Consider the following 18,314-nt stretch of genomic DNA (forward strand, 5'->3'; position numbering starts at 1 on the left):
TGGGCTGGGAGGTGACAGTAAGTAGACTGGTTAGGCTGGGCTGGGAGGTGACAGTAAGTAGACTGGGTAAGACAGGTTAGGCTGGGCTGGGAAGTGACAGTAAGTAGACTGGGTTAGACAGGTTAGGCTGGGTTTGGAGTTGACAGTAAGTAGACTGGGTAAGACAGGTTAGGCTGGGCTGGGAGGTGACAGTAAGTAGACAGGTTGGGCTGGGAGGTGACAGTAAGTAGACAGGTTGGGCTGGGAGGTGACAGTAAGTAGACAGGTTAGGCTGGGCTGGGAGGTGACAGTAAGTAGACAGGTTAGGCTGGGCTGGGAGGTGACAGTAAGTAGACTGGTTAGGCTGGGCTGGGAGGTGACAGTAAGTAGACTGGTTAGGCTGGGCTGGGAGGTGACAGTAAGTAGCCAGGTTAGGCTGGGCTGGGAGGTGATAGTAAGTAGACTGGGTTAGACAGGTTAGGCTGGGCTGGGAGGTGACAGTAAGTAGACTGGGTAAGACAGGTTAGGCTGGGCTGGGAGGTGACCGTAAGTAGACTGGGTTAGACAGGTTAGGCTGGGTTTGGAGGTGACAGTAAGTAGACTGGGTAAGACAGGTTAGGCTGGGCTGGGAGGTGACAGCAGTAGACAGGTTAGGCTGGGCTGGGAGGTGACAGCAGTAGACAGGTTAGGCTGGGCTGGGAGGTGACAGTAAGTAGACTGGGTTAGACAGGTTAGGCTGGGCTGGGAGGTGACAGTAAGTAGACTGGGTAAGACAGGTTAGGCTGGGCTGGGAGGTGACAGCAGTAGACAGGTTAGGCTGGGCTGGGAGGTGACAGTAAGTAGACTGGGTTAGACAGGTTAGGCTGGGCTGGGAGGTAACAGCAGTAGACAGGTTAGGCTGGGCTGGGAGGTGACAGTAAGTAGACTGGTTTAGACAGGTTAGGCTGGGAGGTGACAGCAGTAGACAGGTTAGGCTGGGCTGGGAGGTAACAGCAGTAGACAGGTTAGGCTGGGCTGGGAGGTGACAGCAAGTAGACTGGTTAGGCTGGGAGGTGACAGTATGTAGACAGGTTAGGTTGGGCTGGGAGGTGACAGTAAGTAGACTGGTTAGGCTGGGCTGGGAGGTGACAGTAAGTAGACAGGTTAGGCTGGGCTGGGAGGTGACAGTAAGTAGACAGGTTAGGCTGGGCTGGGAGGTGACAGTAAGTAGACAGGTTAGGCTGGGCTGGGAGGTGACCGCAATAGACAGGTTAGGCTGGGCTGGGAGGTGACAGTAAGTAGACTGGGTTAGACAGGTTAGGCTGGGCTGGGAGGTGACAGCAGTAGACAGATTAGGCTGAGCTGGGAGGTGACAGTAAGTAGACTGGGTTAGACAGGTTAGGCTGGGCTGGGAGGTGACAGCCGTAGACTAGGTTAGACAGGTTATGCTGGGAGGTGACAGCAGTAGACTGGGTTTAGACAGGTTAGGCTGGGAGGTGACAGCAGTAGACTGGGTTTAGACAGGTTAGGCTGGGCTGGGAGGTGTGTGTAACTCTGTTGTTCCCTCTGTTTCTGTTGGGCAACGGTAGACTGATGGACCAGGTAGTCTCAGGACTCTGGGGAACCGGTAAGCTAACAGCTAACCCACTCTCTGCTACCTCTCTCCTTCTCCTTTTTATCTATCTCTCTCAATCCATCACTATACATTTTATCTTGCCTTAATTCTTGCCCTTTGCGCTCTCCCTTCTCTACATCTCAATTTCTTCCTATCTTTCTCTCTATATATCTCTTTCTCTTAATATATAAATATACACCACATTCTCCTCATACCACAGCAAAAGGTTTATGTTTTCCCGTGCCTCTCCCTCTGAGTATGTTGGTGTCCATTCTGTTTCTGCCCCTGCAGCTGTGTCTGTGTGACTCTCCTGATCGTCGGTTCTCCCTCTCTTGGTCCTGTGCTGCTGTAATCTCAGAATGAGAGGTGCATGATTCAGGGTGATCAAATCAGGCAAAATCTTGCACTATCATTCTCACTGGCAGGGGGCAGTCATGAACCACTTTACCCAGTCCTGTTGTGCTCATTGCTTATCGAAAGGAGGGGAAGATGTTTGATCACTTCCACAACGGAATGCTCTTTCCTTTTAAAAGCAAATCATAAAAGCCCCATTTGTTTTGATATTATCAATGCAGTATGTTCCAATTTTAAAATGTGTCTTTGATGCAGGTGTATCGTTACATTTGCCTGTGACTGTTGGCAATGAAGGGCCTGATTCAATCAGATCTGCATAGCTGAGGTTTTGACGGTGTTTGAGGTGGAGCTGTGAAATCCACAACGGCTCCCGGCATTGTACCTAAAGCGGACATTGCCATTGGCTGCACGGAGTCACAGTAACAAAAATCCCATGCAGCCTCGTTTACAAATTTGAACACTGGAATGTGAGGTGTGATCTACACCTCGATTAGGCTGATAGAAATCCTCATCATTTAATTTCATGATTTTCAATTTGAGCGTCATTACTTCTATATGGCCTGTACTTTGTCATTCTGAACTTCTAACGGGAGTGGGACAGGTATGACTGTACGACACCGCCAAAACATCAGCTATATGCGGCTGTTGGCTAACGGCAGTTAAAGCTTCAACCGATTGAATCTAGGCCTGTAAAGTGGATGAGAATTATAATGAATGTCCAACCTCCATGATTATCATAGCAATGGCAGCCAATTCAGCCAACTGTTCAAAATCAGTAATAAGAAGCTGGTGAGTTGGAGCTGCTGTTGTGTGTCTGGTGTGGTTTAACCAGGTGTGTGGCTGCCCAGCTGACGTGTGTGTCCCTCTCTCCTCTCCTAGGAAGCAGAAGCAGTGGATCCAACCCCAGCGCAGGGACAGGGAAGGGCCCTGACCAAAACTCCTCCCCACAAGTGAAGGGTCACAGGTCCACATGCAGTGAAACTGAGCCAAAGGGGATCAGAGGAGCGAGGCGCGCTTGCGATAAGTCCGCCAGCCAGCAGAGTCATCACAGTCATCACAGCAGCCATGCCCACTCAAGTCACAGCCACGCCCGCTCTGGTTTCAGCCATGCTCAGTCTCACAGGAGTCACTGTCAATCACAGAACAGCCACACCCACAGCCACACATCCTTCATCTACAAAAACGCCCCTTTCACCAAGCCTGGGCCCGGCTCGTGTGGCCACAGCGAGCGAAGCCACGCCTCCTCTTACGGCCCCCCCGGCCTGCCCCCCTCATACTGCCTGTCCCGGCTGGCCTCTAAGACCTCCGTCAGCAGCAGCACCCCTCCCGGGGCTCCCCCGGTACGGGGGCTAGGAGCCGTCCCCCCTGAGCTCACGGCTAGCCGCCAGTCCTTCCAGCACGCTATGGGCAATCCCTGCGAGTTCTTTGTTGACATCATGTGACAGACAGGACAGTGCCTTTTAAAAACTTGCTGAGCACAAACTAGCCCCCCCGTCCTACCGCTCGTCCGTCCCACCTCACCTTCTCTTCTTTACCCCATTTGCTACGGACTAATCCTGGGTTGAGAATGTAGACGCTGGTCCCCTCCGTCCCCATGCTGTCAACAACGGCCCCTCGGATGTCGGAGCAGGGGAGGACAGGAGACAAGAGCACAACAGAACTGAAGAGAGTCCTGCCATAACAAAAACACACAGAGCCTCAGTGTCTGATCAGAACCCCCAGCCAGCTCTTTTGTATTGACGTGACGTGAACAGTTTGTGAAATTGATGTGAGTGGTGTTCAATGTGGTGATCCTTGTGAGCTGCCACAGACAGTCCAGTCCCGAGAGCATGTAGTTACTCTATGTGGAGAACAAGCACCCAAGCCAACTGACTGGGTCTGGATCTCAATCCCCCAGACCCACCCGGACACAGAGCTCTGGAAGAGGGAAGCCTCACTGGAGGCTCTGGACTATCATCCTCCTAGAATGTCGCCCTTTACACAAACTTCTACTATTTGGCCAATCATACCAAAACTCCTGCTCTAACTGACTGACCTGCTATCCGGTCTGCAGGGGGACCGTGACATATTCTAACTAGTCAAAGCTAGCCTCGGCCTATTTCACAGCCCTTGTATTTGTCCAACTAAGGGAAGCACTGTAACCAGTTGTTAGTTTAAACTATAGGCTGCTTATTTGCATGACTATCTCAACTGCTTTAAAAGGAATAGACATATTCATTTTGTTAAATATTTGAAATTTGGGGGAAGAATCCATACACTGGAGAATGTTTGATGTTATTTACTTGATCATGATGTTGCATTGACGGTCAGTGTCATACGTTGTCTCGCTCTATGGCTGACTCATACGTAGACACTCAGTCAGACATCGTTTCCCTCTGTGACTCAGTGGCCAGGATTTGACCACTGTCCTAGCTGTGCTTTGTCCAATGCATCATTATTATTGCAGTCAATGGAGTCCTGACCACAACAGACTCGTGTTGTGAACACATTCGATTTTTAACTGTTTCCACATACACTATACATACAAATGTATGTGGACACCCCTTCAAATTTGTGGATTCAGCCATTTCAGCCACACCCGTTGCTGGCAGGTGTATAAAATCAAGCACACAGCCATGCAATCTCTATAGACAAACGTTGGCAGTAGAATGGCCTTACTGAAGAAAGAGCTCAGTGACTTTCAACATGGCACCTTCATAGGATGCCACCTTTCCAACAAGTCAGTGCGTCTGTCCTCGGTTGCAACACTCACTACCAACTGCCTCTGGAAGCAACATCAGCACCATAACTGTTCGTCAGGAGCTTCATGAAATGGGTTTCTATGGCCGAGCAGCCGCACACAATCCTAAGATCACCATGCGCAATGCCAAGTGTCAGCTGGAGTAGTGTAAAGCTCGCCGCCATTGGACTCTGGAGCTGTGGAAACGTGTTCTCTGGAGTGATGAATCACACTTCACCATCTGGCAGTCCTACGGACAAATCTGGGTTTGGTGGATGCCAGGAAAACACGATCTGCCCGAATGCATAGTGCCAACTGTAAAGTTTGGTGGAGGAGGAATAATGGTCTGGGGCTGTTTTTCATGGTTCGGGCTAGGCCCCTTAGTTCCAGTGAAGGGAAATCTTAACGCTACAGCATACTATGTCATTCTAAACGATTCTGTGCTTCCAACTTTGTGGTAACAGTTTGAGAAAGGCCCTTTCCTGTTTCAGCATGACAATGTCCCCGTGCACAAAGTAAGGTCCATACAGAAATGGTTTGTCGAGATCAGTGTGGAAGAACTTGACTGGCCTGCACAGAGCCCTGACCTCAACCCCATCGAAAACCTTTGGGATGAATTGGAACGCAGACTGCAAGCCAGGCGTAATCTCCCAACATCAGTGCCCGACCTCACTAATGCTCGTGGCTGAATGGAAGCAAGTCCCCGCAGCAATGTTCTAACATCTAGTGGAAAGCCTTCCCAGAAGAGTGGAGGCTGTTAAAGCAGGAAAGGGGGAACCAACTGCATATTAATGCCCATGATTATGGATTGAGATTTTCGACGAGCAGCTGTCCACACTTTTGGTCATGTAGTGTAGCTGCAAACAGAGTTGCAAACAGTGGCCGTCCACCACAGATCTACTACCTAAAACAGATCTGATCGTCATCAGTTAAAGTCAACAGGGTCTCTTAAAAGTGTTGACTGAAACAGAGATCAGAGTGATAACCAATGCTTCCCACAGTGAGGTGTGCAGTTCTGTACAGTGTAGGTATTTTTCTGTGATATCACCAGATCATTTTTGATGAAATTCCAGCCCTTGATTTGAAAGTCCTTCTTGTGAAGGTTGGTTAATTGGTTAAGCTGTGTTTAAGGCCTAAGATCAAGCTTTAACCGGCGATAGCTGTGCAGCCAATGGCAATGTCCAATTTAGGTATAAATGCCAGGAGCCACTTGTGGATTTGACAAGTCTAACGCAGTTCCACTTCCAACAAACGCTATGCGAATGATGGCTGAAGCAGATCTGATTACAGATTCTGCCATAGAAATGTAAAGGTAGTTTTCGATTGAGCCAACATATGCAATGTTTACCATGAATGTAGTCTCCGCAAACGTGGGAACATTGCCTTTAAAGTCGGCAATGCCTATAACCTGCAATCGAATTGACTCCCGGCCCAAGTCTATCGACAACACAGAAACGGTGTGATGCAGAAGACCTTTCTGTCGCAACACTCTGATCATTATTTGAGCACTTTCTCATTCTCTCTCTTGCTCTCTCTTCTCTGGCCCTTTGGTATGAAACACTGTTTGCAATCAAAGCTTTGTCTTTCATTTTATTTCTTTACAAAAAACAGGAATAAATTGTACATAGAAATGTATTATATATAAGAATAAAAAATATATATGTACAAAGATTTTGTCTGAATTTCTTTAAAAACAACAACCGACAACATTGTGAACCGTGCAATTGTTTGGTTGTGGATTTTTAAAAAAAAATCAGAAACCAGTAAAAAGGTTGATTTGACAACTTTTAACTGTAGTAAATGACGGTAAGTGCTGTACATATCTAAATGGAAGCCAATATCCATATTAGTTGCATTTACTATATTTAACCAGCAGTAAGAGCCCATACACATAGGCCTACACTATACACTGTGTTTCGATAATGTGGTGTTATTTCTGTCATGGGTGGAGTAAGTTCTGTAACTTCTTATTTTACTGTCCTTGCCCTCAAAGCCCTGATGAAGTGATCTGCTTTGATGTTAAATCTACCCGCCTCTGAGTGGAACTTACTGGTACAAACACTGCTGTACTTTCCCTGTGGGCTGATGGTCTGAGGCTGAGGGAGGCTAACACCAGGCCAGAGCAGACCCCGCTCTGACGCCATGAGACCCTGCTGAAATGCTATCTGTCACAGTCACATGAGTGGGAGGATGTGGTGTTTCTAACAGGAAGTGATGTGTCTGCTTGTGGCTCAAGAGGCGACCCCAGATGCAGAGGCGTAGCTTCTACTGTAGACTCACTAGAGCAAGGTTCTCCAGGGCTACAGATCAGAACACGCAATGACTACTATGGCTGTGTTGCACAGCTGGTGGAATCTATTGTGAGAGATGTGGAGTGACTCAGTATGACCCTGTTCGGTGCAAATATCTAAACCCACTATATGAAAAGGCTTTGTTACCTGTGAATAACTACTCCAAACCGCCTAAGCCCATACACTGACTATGAGCAGCTCTTATTTGGTCTACCATACAGTGTTTCAATTTCTCTTTTACAAGCTGTAGTGTTAGGGGTGTACACTACGGCTTTCTGTCTGTGTACGCAAGTGTTGTCTAGAGTGGGAGACGTGGGTGTTTGCTATTGACGTAAGGTTTTTAGGCAGATGAGGTGTTGACATTTGATGTTATGACCTTACATCCTACGCCCCTGTGTGTAGGACGAAGTGGGGGGTGTGAAAGGTAGAAAGAAGATCAAAGACAGAGACTTAGAAGCAACACACAAAGGTGCAAATAGTTTACCCCAACAGTTTAACCAGGTTACCCAATGGGATCTAACAATGTAATTGTTTGAGAGTAAGTAATTCCAAAGGATGGGATCTAACAAGATACCTACTGTTAGAGCTCACCCTTCGAAGGTACATACACAAATAGATAGGGAAGTGGTGAGAAAATGTAGTGACAGTGACAGGAGAAAAGAAAGTGACCGGAGAAAAGAACCCTAGAATGGCATTACAATGTCTCCACAGCTGTAATGCTATCCCCAAACCCAACCCTAACCCTAGCTTCATGTCCACACCCCGGTTCAACCCCAACCCTAGCCATAACCCTAGCTTCATGTCCACACCCCGGTTCAACCCCAACCCTAGCCATAACCCTAACCTCAACCCTAGCTTCATGTCCACACCCCGGTTCAACCCCAACCCTAGCCATAACCCTAGCTTCATGTCCACACCCCGGTTCAACCCCAACCCTAGCCATAACCCTAGCTTCATGTCCACACCCCGGTTCAACCCCAACCCTAGCCATAACCCTAACCTCAACCTTAGCTTCATGTCCACACCCCGGTTCAACCCCAACCCTAGCCATAACCCTAGCTTCATGTCCACATCACGGTTCAACCCCAACCCTAGCCATATCCCTAGCTTCATGTCCACACCCCGGCTCAACCCCAACCCTAGCCATAACCCTAACCTTAACCCTAACTTCATGTCCACACCCCGGTTCAACCCCAACCCTAGCTTCATGTCCTCATCACGGCTCAACCCCAACCCTAGCCATTACCCTAACCTCAACCCTAGCTTCATGTCCACACCCCGGTTCAACCCCAACCCTAGCCATAACCCTAGCTTCATGTCCACACCCCGGCTCAACCCCAACCCTAGCCATAACCCTAGCTTCATGTCCACACCCCGGTTCAACCCCAACCCTAGCCATATCCCTAGCTTCATGTCCACATCACAGTTCAACCCCAACCCTAGCCATAACCCTAGCTTCATGTCCACACCCCTGTTCAACCCCAACCATATCCCTAGCTTCATGTCCACACCCCGGCTCAACCCCAACCCTAGCCATAACCATAGCTTCATGTCCACACCCCAGCTCAACCCCAACCCTAGCCATAACCCTAGCTTCATGTCCACACCCCGGCTCAACCCCAACCCTAGCCATAACCCTAGCTTCATGTCCACACCCCGGCTCAAACTATTCAAAGAGGGCTTGATCTGTCTCCTTGGAATTTTATGCAGTAAAATTTTGGAAGGAGTCGTTGGTACTTTCACGGCATAACAGGTTGCTTTTTTGTTTCACTTTCAATTTCCATGCTTCATCAGTCCATCACAGGCAACTATTTGTGGAATAATAGTAATTATAGTAGTTGTAAACTCCCGAGTCAGCCACATGGGTGAGTCAGTCAAAACAACAGCTGATATGCACAAGGGCATGACAAGGAAAGTTTAAAAGTTGTGTAATGCCTTCTCCCAAACCATGTATTGCATTGCACAATATACTATGTAATGTCCTGACGCTTCCTTCTCTGTCTCTCAGTCTGGCCTTTTTCTCTCCTGAGAAATACATTTGGCAATGTCTTCCTCTCTGTCCTAAGAGGACATTCCCATTTTCCCATTGTGTGAGTGGGTGAATAATTATAACATATTTTATCTTTGTTCTTCTGTCAGTACAATGTCATCACATTCCCTTGAGACATTCACCAAGCTTAAAAGCATAAACTGGGCTCAATTCTGACCCCAGTGTGTCAAAAACGGCATCATTTTGAAACCCTTTCTTTGATCCATTTTCGAACTTTGTCAAACAACTAGTCACCAAAAAATAATAAAGAATGCTATGATTTTTTTGTTAATACGGAGGAATGAAAATGTAAAATTATTTTTTGTATACTTTTGGGCGCTTAAGCAAAATAATGACTTGATCGTGCACTATGTGATAAGAGCACAACATTTGGCACATTGGTAGATGTATGTAGTACAGTATACACGGAAATTATATAGATATGGAGCCACCATTTGGTCCCATGGGGTCCTGGCAGACATTTTTTTTAAATGGCAGCCGATGGTACAAAAGTTGTACCGGCGAACTATGAACTGAAAAGCTGTCATTTGTGACTGAAACTTGTAAACGTGTGCTTTTAACAATGTACATTTGTTGATCGCTAGGCATACAAATAAGATTTATTGATACATTTGAAACGAGGTCTAGTTGTGGCCGCAACCGGACAAGATTGTGAACGACTCTTGGGGGAATGCATTGCTTGACTGCCATAAGGGTGATAAGTAGCCTGAAGACTTACACTAAATTCTTCAGCTGCATTGTCGTTAGCCACAAGGCCTATCTCTCACGGGGGTGGGGCATGTGGTTGGCGTTCCATTCACTACCGAAAATGTTGACGAGAGGACACACAACGGCCGGCAGTGGTTGATGGAATGAGATGGATTTTGGCAGAGGTTCTGCTAATTTTCTCTTGGATAAAACATTTTATCTCCATACAGTTTTCTGTTTCCAAAACTAGAATATGTAACAAACAGAGTGGACTGGGTTTTGTAGACTTTACCCTTTGCCAACGTTTCAAAATATTTCCTTGTTTAGGAGGAGTGCAAGGATGAATTGAGTTATTGCAGACGCGCAACTCACAGAGTAGGCGTTCCCTAACAGAAATATGCAAATAAAATGTTTAGAACATGCCAATAGGATCTCACTAGCTCGTGCTTGGCTCTGCCCACCTCCTTGCTTCTTCTGCCATCTATGATTAATTTGCTCGCATTGGAAACGACAGGCTCTGGTCAATCTTGGGTTAGTTATGAAAATATTTGCTAGACACAGATAGTTATACAAATCTTTGCTAACTCCTTGTTCTATGGTGGATCAAAAGTAACTCTCCTGTAAAAAATTTACTTCTGTCTTTCTTCTAAACTAAGCTAGAGTGGTTTTTACAGCAATTTTATATCGGCTCTACTTGATGCTAGCTAGGCTAACGTTTGCAAAACCAGCTAGATAAATACATTACATGACCAAAAGTATGTGGACAACTGCTGGTTGAACATCTCATTCCAAAATCATGGGCATTAATATGGAGTCGGCCCCCATTTGGTGCTACACTCTCAGCATCCACTCTTCCGGAAAGGCATTCCATTCAGCCAGAAGAGCATTAGTGAGGTCGGGGACTGATGTTGGGCGATTAGGCTTGGCTCGCAGTCGGCTTTCCAATTCATCCCAAAGGTGTTCAATGGAGTTGAGGTCAGGGCTCTGTGCACGCCAGTCAAGTTCTTCCACACCGATCTCGACAAACTATTTCTGTATGGACCTCGCTTTGTGCCCAGGGACATTTTCACACTAAAACAGGAAAGGGCCTTACCCAAACTGTTGCCACAACGGTTGGAAGCACAGAATCATCTAGAATGTCAGTGTATGTATGTTACAACGTTAAGATTTCCCATTACTAGAACTAAGGGGCCTGAAACATGAAAAACAGCTCCAGACCATTATTCCTCCTCCACCAAACTTTACAGTTGGCACTATGCATTGGGGCAGGTAGCATTCTCCTTCTCCAGATTCGTCTATCGGACTGCCAGATGGTGAAGTGTGATTCATCACTCCAGAGAATGCATTTCCACAGCTCCAGAGTCCAATGGCGGCGAGCTTTACACAACTCCAGCTGACGTTTGGCATTGAGCATGGTGATCTTAGGCTTGTGTGCGGCTGCTCGGCCATGGAAACCCATTTCATGAAGCTCCCGTCGAACAGTTATTGAGCAGAAGTTGCTTCCAGAGGTAGTTTGGAACTCGGTAGTAAGTGTTGCACCCGAGGACGATTTTTACACGCTTCAGCACTCGGCGGTCCCGTTCTGTGAGCTTCTGTGGCCTATCAATTTGCGGCTGAGCCGTTGTTACTCCTAGATGTTTCCACTTCACAATAACAGCACTTACAGTTGACCGGGCGGCTCTAGCAGGGCAAACATTTTACAAACTGACTTGTTGGAAAGGTGACGTCCCATGACTGTGCCACGTTGACAGTCACTGAGCTCTTCATAAGGTCATTCTACTGCCAATGTTTGTCTATGGTGATTGCATGGCTGTGTGCTCGATTTTATACACCTGTCAGCAACGGGAGAGACAAATAGCCGAATCCACTCATTTCAAGGGGTTTCACATACATTTGTATATATAGTGTAGCTAGCTATTTACATCCTATCAAACCTGTCATCTTGTGTGTTTGGTTAGCCTCCTAGCGAGTAGCCAATGCCAGGGCAAGCAAGGTTGGGCATCAAGCTAGCTAACTTATCCTAGCAATGACGCTCGCTAGCGAGAAAACTAAACATTTGGCTAGCTGGCATCGGGAGTATGGGGTAACGTTAGTTACAGTAGTGAGGGTGAATTAAACAAATTTTTCAACATCTGGCTAGCTAGTTATCTAGCTAGCTAGTTGTAGCCAAAGGACTTTCTACAATTTCTAGCTAGCAACATTAGTCTGGCTCATCCTGTGTGAATTTAAGGATGCTCCCTCTAATTCACTCTTTCTTTCTCTCTCCTCTCGGAGGTCCATGCCTCAGGACTACCTGGCCTGATGAGTCATTGCTGTCCCCAGTCCACCTGGTAGTGCTGCTGCTCCAGTTTCAACTGTTCTGCCTGGAGCTATGGAACCCTGTTTACCTGTCCCAGACCTGCTGTTTTGTCTAACTCTGAATGATCGGCTATGAAAAGTCAATATGACATCATTCATATTCTTGAGGTAGTGTTAACGCAATTCGAGCTAGCCCACCAAGACCAGACCAACCCTGTTTGACTTCAAAGTACCAGACATTAGATACAGCTTTTTTTCTTGAATTTGAACAAAGAGGTACGCTACAACAGGACTTGGTTTTCGCCATTTTATTGAGAAAATACCATAAGCCTTAGATCGGATATATAATTCAACAATATCAAACACAAAACAGACGTCCCAGACCCGGAAACTAAAGAAGCAACTAACGGGCGTAGCATTTGGCGGGAGCATGGAGTCTGGGTAGCCGGGCAAGATGATACGCAATGCGACTTGTTCTCGAGTTCGCTGAGCACATGCTGTAGGTTTTAGTTTCTCATTCTGGCACCATGCGATCAATTATCCTTTCTAAACATGTATTTCTATGCTCATGATCTATTTTCCTTCGCGCATTGGAGGACGGTTTACGTCTCTGGAACCGCTGAGCTGGAGGAGCGAACGGCTAAAATAAACGTTGTTCAAAGAGAACGAATCGTTCAACTGCAAATCACGTCTCCACTCGTGGACCGCAACTTCAATGAGTAGGCTACAGGACAGAAGATAACACGTTATCATAGGAAACGGAAGAAAAACTGTTGATAATCTTTTCATTCTCCAATTTAGTTTCGTTACTTGTATTTGTCATTTCAACTTTTTATTGAACATCTCTCTGCTTGTAATTAGTTCTGTTGACATATCCCTTTCAAGCACTTAATATGCGTCTGAAATAGTTTATTTAACGCCTGCAACAGGTGACAAATAGATGAACGTTAGGATTTTGTCGGCGGCAGGTAGCCTAGTGGTTAGAGCGTTGGACCAGTACCCGAAAGGTTTCTGAATTAAATCCCCGAGTTGACAAGGTAAAAATCTGCCCGTCATTGTAAATAAGAATGTGTTCTTAACCGATTTGCCTAGTGAAAAAAAAAAGTGTCCACGCCCCCCCCCCCAAATCACATAAAGGCAGGAGAGTTTGAAGTCTCATCATATGAAAGGGTGCTTTCAAGTAGGGTACTGCTGTTGCTATAACATTTGGATTATTATTACTGTCAAGCAACTGCACTGCACTGCAACTGTACCTGGAATCCATAGCCCTTCTGTGTTCCTAATTTTCTGTGTGAATTGGAGGGCAGCGAGAGAAGATGCATCTGGTCCTCAGGGTACTGTGTATCTCTATGCTCACACTGTGTTGCCTGAGTAGCACTGGTGAGATAGGTTGTAAACAATGGACAACCTCTGCTGGTTCTCCTGATGTCTGCTGTGAAAGGTGCAATCCAGGTAAATGTCTAAACTAGGCTACTGTAAATGGTTTAACTTTAAATGTAACCTATAAATAATCAAGAATTAATGTAACAGGGCTTGGATTTTGAGAAGTAAATTCTAAAGGCTTTATCTGGTTAAATTCTCTCTTTCATGGGGATGAACAATCTACTGTATCCCAGGTTAATTAAATCATATGTATCCTTTAGTGGGTATACCACAGTGACCCAGTTGAGTTTCAGTGGCTTCTATTAGTACCACCAGAGGGGGAGTGTATGGATAATGATCAAACAACTATCTGGCATGTGGAAGAGGGCTGGAAATAGTTTCCTATCAAATATATTTACCATCCACTGCAATTGCTACTGATGGAGCGATTGTGATGTTATTATGGATGTAGATGTGTTTTCAATTGTTGCCGGTGTATTTTGTGTAGGGAACCGTCTGATGACACGCTGTGGACCAGACCCAGAAAAGCTCTGCGTTCCATGTAGGAATGAGACCTACACAACTGATGGTACATCACAATCCTGTCTCAGGTGTACTCAGTGTGTAGGTATGTCACCAGAGATTTACCCATTTGATAGAATCTATTCCCCTCTACACTTAAATATCTATTGTTGATGAGCGAGACGTTTTAACATTCATTTTACTCCTCTTTTGCTTGCTTGCGTGTGTGTAGGTGGCGCCCAATTCCTTAAGGCGGCCTGTACAAAAAGCAAGGACACAGAATGTGACTGTAGGGCAGGATTCCGATGTGGTGATGACCACTGCTCCTTCTGTGTTGAGGAGTGTGGGACGGGCCAGGAACCTCTTCCCGCTGCAAGTAAGACACACATCTGTACCTGCAGACCTTAAAGTCAAACAAGTTATCTGGCATGCCTAGTAAGACACAAGATCAGGACACATGGAAAACTTTCACCAAGTCCGACCCTCTGCATGTCTGTCTCCATAGGGTCCTGCCGGAATTGTCCAGAAGGGACCTTCAATGACAAAATCCATGAGAAGTGCAAGTCTTGGAGAACAAGGTTAGATTTAACCCCCCCCCCCTGTAAACTCTTGAGTTTGCGTCAATATTGGAATTACCGATAGTACTAATGCCATTGCATAAATTACCGTATGCAGCAAAACACTTGACTTAATCTCAGCAACTCAGAACTAAAATCCTCCGCTATGGCTACTCAATGTAATCTGATATTGGAGAGCCAATCCTTAATCTTTATTTCTCCATCTCTGTCCCAGCTGTCTGCATCCCAATGAACACATTGTTGCCGTGGGAGATGCAGTCAGTGACAGCAAGTGCGGCATTGCCAACATTGTAACGCCAGAAGTCAACACCTTACCTTCAACACAGGCGGACCCTGAGGGTAAGAACAGTGAATCTAACCCATGGCAAAATGTATATTATATCACCTTGTTTTTTAAAAAAAATGACAAAGCCTCTTTCTTTGATGGCACAGGGCTTTTTTGGGCTATAAGTGCCTCATTTGGGGTCTTTATCCTCCTTATCATCTTGTTTCTGGTCATCATCATCACCAAAAAGAAGCCAGAGAAGACAGCCCCCAAGGAGCCAACCCTTAATGAGCTAACTCCCCCTACAGGTAATTAGATGCTTACAATGTTATTCATTCCTACTCATCATACAGCAGTGCAACATTGTTCTTTGTCAGCTTTCAAACTGTAATCCTGAACGAAGCGTCAACATCATTTAATCTGAGAGGGCTCAATCTTCACCTCTGCTCTCCCTCTGTCTCAGATGAACCCAGGAGCCTGGTGGTGACCAGTTTCCACCACCCTCAGCAGGAGCAGGGCAGCAGCTCTGAAATCCTGTGCTCCCAAGACTTTGAGACCAAGCTCCTGCCTGTGTGAGTGGCAGTGGACTTACTTTCTCATGTGTTTTTGTTCCACTTTACTTTAATTTATTTTTTAAAAGAATATTACTGATATTTATTGTTGCATTGTTGGGAAAGGCATTTCACTGTACTTGTGGACGTGACAATTAACTTGGAACAGGGTCATACTGGGTCTGACCTAATGATCACTACTTCACACGGGCACTCCGATGCCTACACATTGCTAGCCTCAAGCCCGGGCTGACGCTACTGCTGATACAGTTGCACTCTAGTTCTGCTGGACCATGCTACTGAGTCACTGGGAATAAGACATTGAGGCTTAATCATTTTTTGAATTTGTGATATCTTTTTTCTGTGATATTTCTAATACCTCAGTCATTTTCTTATCTCACAGGCACATTCAAAGGTAAACTAGGTCACTATGTTAAGATCATGTACATGTCAGCTAGCTAGTAAACTGATATTCAAATGTCAGTAGTGATGGGGACATTTAGGGGGGAAAACACTGATGTCACTATATGACATGCATTAGCAATTGGCTGCAGCTGGACTAGTTAAACTATTTACATTTCCTGGTTTCATAAACTGATGGCAAGTGTCCTTTATGGCCTGACTACGTAATACTACTCTTGAAATGTGTATAAAGGTAGTATCAGAGCCATGACCATAATTTAACAGTGAATGAGGGGGTACAGCAGTACAACACAGGAAGCTCTGTATAGTTGTGACTGGCAGCCTCCATGCCTCCCACTGGCTTATACAGTATCATAGTCACGTTTTCTTTTCTCAGTTCCCTGAATGGCTAAACCTAGCTGCCCACAGTTTCTAAGCTGAAGGGAATATCCCTACTTAATATACTGTACAACCCGAGGTGTGACGAACGTTTCATTGCGCAAGGTATGACGAAGAGCAAGTACAGGGTAATGCCTCAGCACTTTAAGAATTTCATTTATGATAACAATGTACCACTGTGGTACAGTATGTGACTTGGAGCCACTTTCCTGTGTGAATGTACTGCTTTTGTTGACTGGTATAGAGTTAGACATTCCAATTGGATCATTCATCCCACCCTCCCCTGTAACCATTCCCCAAGAGATTGCTGTAAATGAGAGAATGTGTTTTGTCAACCTACCTGGTAAATTAAACATTGACAAGGACATTGAAATGTGTGCAGGATACGACGTTATAATAAAAAGGCAGCTTAATCTACCCAACTTTTCCAGGAAGAGATTTCGAAAAGGGACTGGACATTCCAAATAATGTAGGAGGAAATGCTACGGTCAGAGAATCCTCTCAGGTGGGGGTTTCCCCTTTACACAGACGTATATCTAAAGTAACTGGAAAAGTCTGTTAACGAATACAAATGTTAATTGCACTTGACACACAATTTACAATGTCGGCAATAGGCATTGAATGTGATCAAAGGGCTTCCTTTAACCTAGTCTGATAAGATCAAGACCAGAGTGAACTCTTTCACCACTGTAGGTTTGCAATCATAAGCATTATCTAAATCGGTGTTCCTTCGGCTTGCTGGAAATGCTTGTTAACTCAAGCCCACTTAGCCCTGGTTGTAAAAAAGAAATGAATTCTCCCTCTGGGCTTTCTGTTAGGCAGAGCTGGGAAAGCCCAGAGGATTATGATTAAATGTGTCATATTAATCACATTGTACTATCACTGCTGGGAAATTACACAAGAAGGAGCATAGGTCATGTGTAAATAAAGCTAACAGAATCATGACTGCTGTATGACTAATAGGAGTCACACAGGGAAGAGGGGAAACGGTGTCAAACACGCTGGAAGAGCATCTCAGGAAAATGATCCTATAGAAACTTCCCATTCAGATCTGTACTAATGTAACCTTTACTTTTCATGCAGCCTGGTCTCTGACCAGACGTAGCATAGTAAATGTAAATCCAGGACACAAATTATATAGTATGATATGTTACGGTTACTTAAGGCAAAAGTAGGGTTGTTGGTCGGTGTGGCTGGATGGCCGTTTAACGCAAACATCTCGCACAAGTTTGAATCTTATCGCGGACAACTTCATCAACTTTTGACTACCTTTTAGTTACTTTGCAACAACTTAGGTTAGGGGGAGCATTAGCTAACATGCTAACAACCCCTAGCACAGCTAATGTTAGCCAGCTGGTTAGAATTCGTAACATATCATACACTTTGCAAATTTGTGACGAATTACAATTAATATAACATATCATACAAAATGGGTGATGGACAGCCACATTAATACATACCTTACAAAACATCATACTAAATGGAGTGTCCCGGATTTATGTACAGAATAATAAGACATGCTTTGAGACCAGGTTGCCCTTTCAGATCTGTACTAATGTAACCTTTACTTTTCATGAGTCTACAAATAAGCAGAGTAGTGCACCACAGTTCACACCCACGTTTAGTTACTGTATTTTTCTAGTTTGGACAGGCGTAGCCCACTGAGATGGAACATTTCACAATTAGGGCCTACATGGTGGAAAACGTGAACCCACACTCATGGAATGGGCCTACAGTAGTAGCAGTGTAAATTAGTCATCACCACCACAAATGACTGTCACAGTAATCCGGGGACAGGGCCTTCAGAAAGCCAGTTCCACTAAAGATGATAGTCACATTGATGGATTTTTAGAGTGCCGTCCATGTGAATATCCTTAAGTACTTGGACTGGCCGGCTCCTGGGATTTTATTATGTATTGTATGTCTTTTCACTTAGGCGCAGAGATTTTGTTGATTAAATAAGCAATATTGTTTCATATTTTGATATTTTTTAAAATAAAGAACTAGCAAATACCACTGGATTGTCTTATTGTATCCATCTTACCATAAAGATCTTGGCAGAAAATGTGCCCCTTGTGGCTTAGTTGGTAGAGCATGGTGCTTGCAATGAATGCACGCACGACTAAGTCACTCTGGATAAGTGTCTGCTAAATGACAAATGTAAAATTGTAACCTACATCAATATGACTTATTGATGACCGTGACAAAATACAAGATCAGCTACATTTACTGCAGCACATTCCTCTTGTCAGCATCAGCTTCT

At 45.3% G+C, this 18,314-nt stretch overlaps 2 protein-coding genes across 3 annotated transcripts in view; both read left to right on the plus strand.

Annotated features, from left to right (window-relative positions):
* dvl1a (dishevelled segment polarity protein 1a) overlaps positions 1–6,322 on the plus strand; it is a 46,740-nt gene extending 40,418 nt beyond the window's left edge. The window contains exons 15-16 of one of the 2 annotated variants that reach the window (XM_031804025.1): positions 1,548–1,585; positions 2,807–6,322. In XM_031804025.1, the coding sequence (XP_031659885.1) occupies positions 1,548–1,552 (5 nt within the window). In that variant the 3' untranslated portion in view covers positions 1,553–1,585; positions 2,807–6,322. The remainder of the gene's footprint in view (positions 1–1,547; positions 1,586–2,806) is intronic. The other variant, XM_031804024.1, reaches the window with a different exon arrangement.
* A 5,717-nt stretch (positions 6,323–12,039) lies between these two features.
* On the plus strand, positions 12,040–18,067 carry tnfrsf9a (tumor necrosis factor receptor superfamily, member 9a). The gene is made up of 7 exons (XM_020459185.2): positions 12,040–13,424; positions 13,843–13,962; positions 14,089–14,232; positions 14,362–14,434; positions 14,649–14,773; positions 14,867–15,007; positions 15,163–18,067. Exons 1-7 carry the CDS (start codon positions 13,289–13,291, stop codon positions 15,273–15,275), a joined length of 852 nt encoding a protein of 283 aa, XP_020314774.1. The 5' UTR covers positions 12,040–13,288; the 3' UTR covers positions 15,276–18,067.
* The last annotated feature ends 247 nt before the right edge of the window (positions 18,068–18,314 follow it).

Source organism: Oncorhynchus kisutch, linkage group LG24 (genome assembly GCF_002021735.2).
Source record: "Oncorhynchus kisutch isolate 150728-3 linkage group LG24, Okis_V2, whole genome shotgun sequence".
Taxonomy (NCBI): Eukaryota; Metazoa; Chordata; class Actinopteri; order Salmoniformes; family Salmonidae; genus Oncorhynchus; species Oncorhynchus kisutch.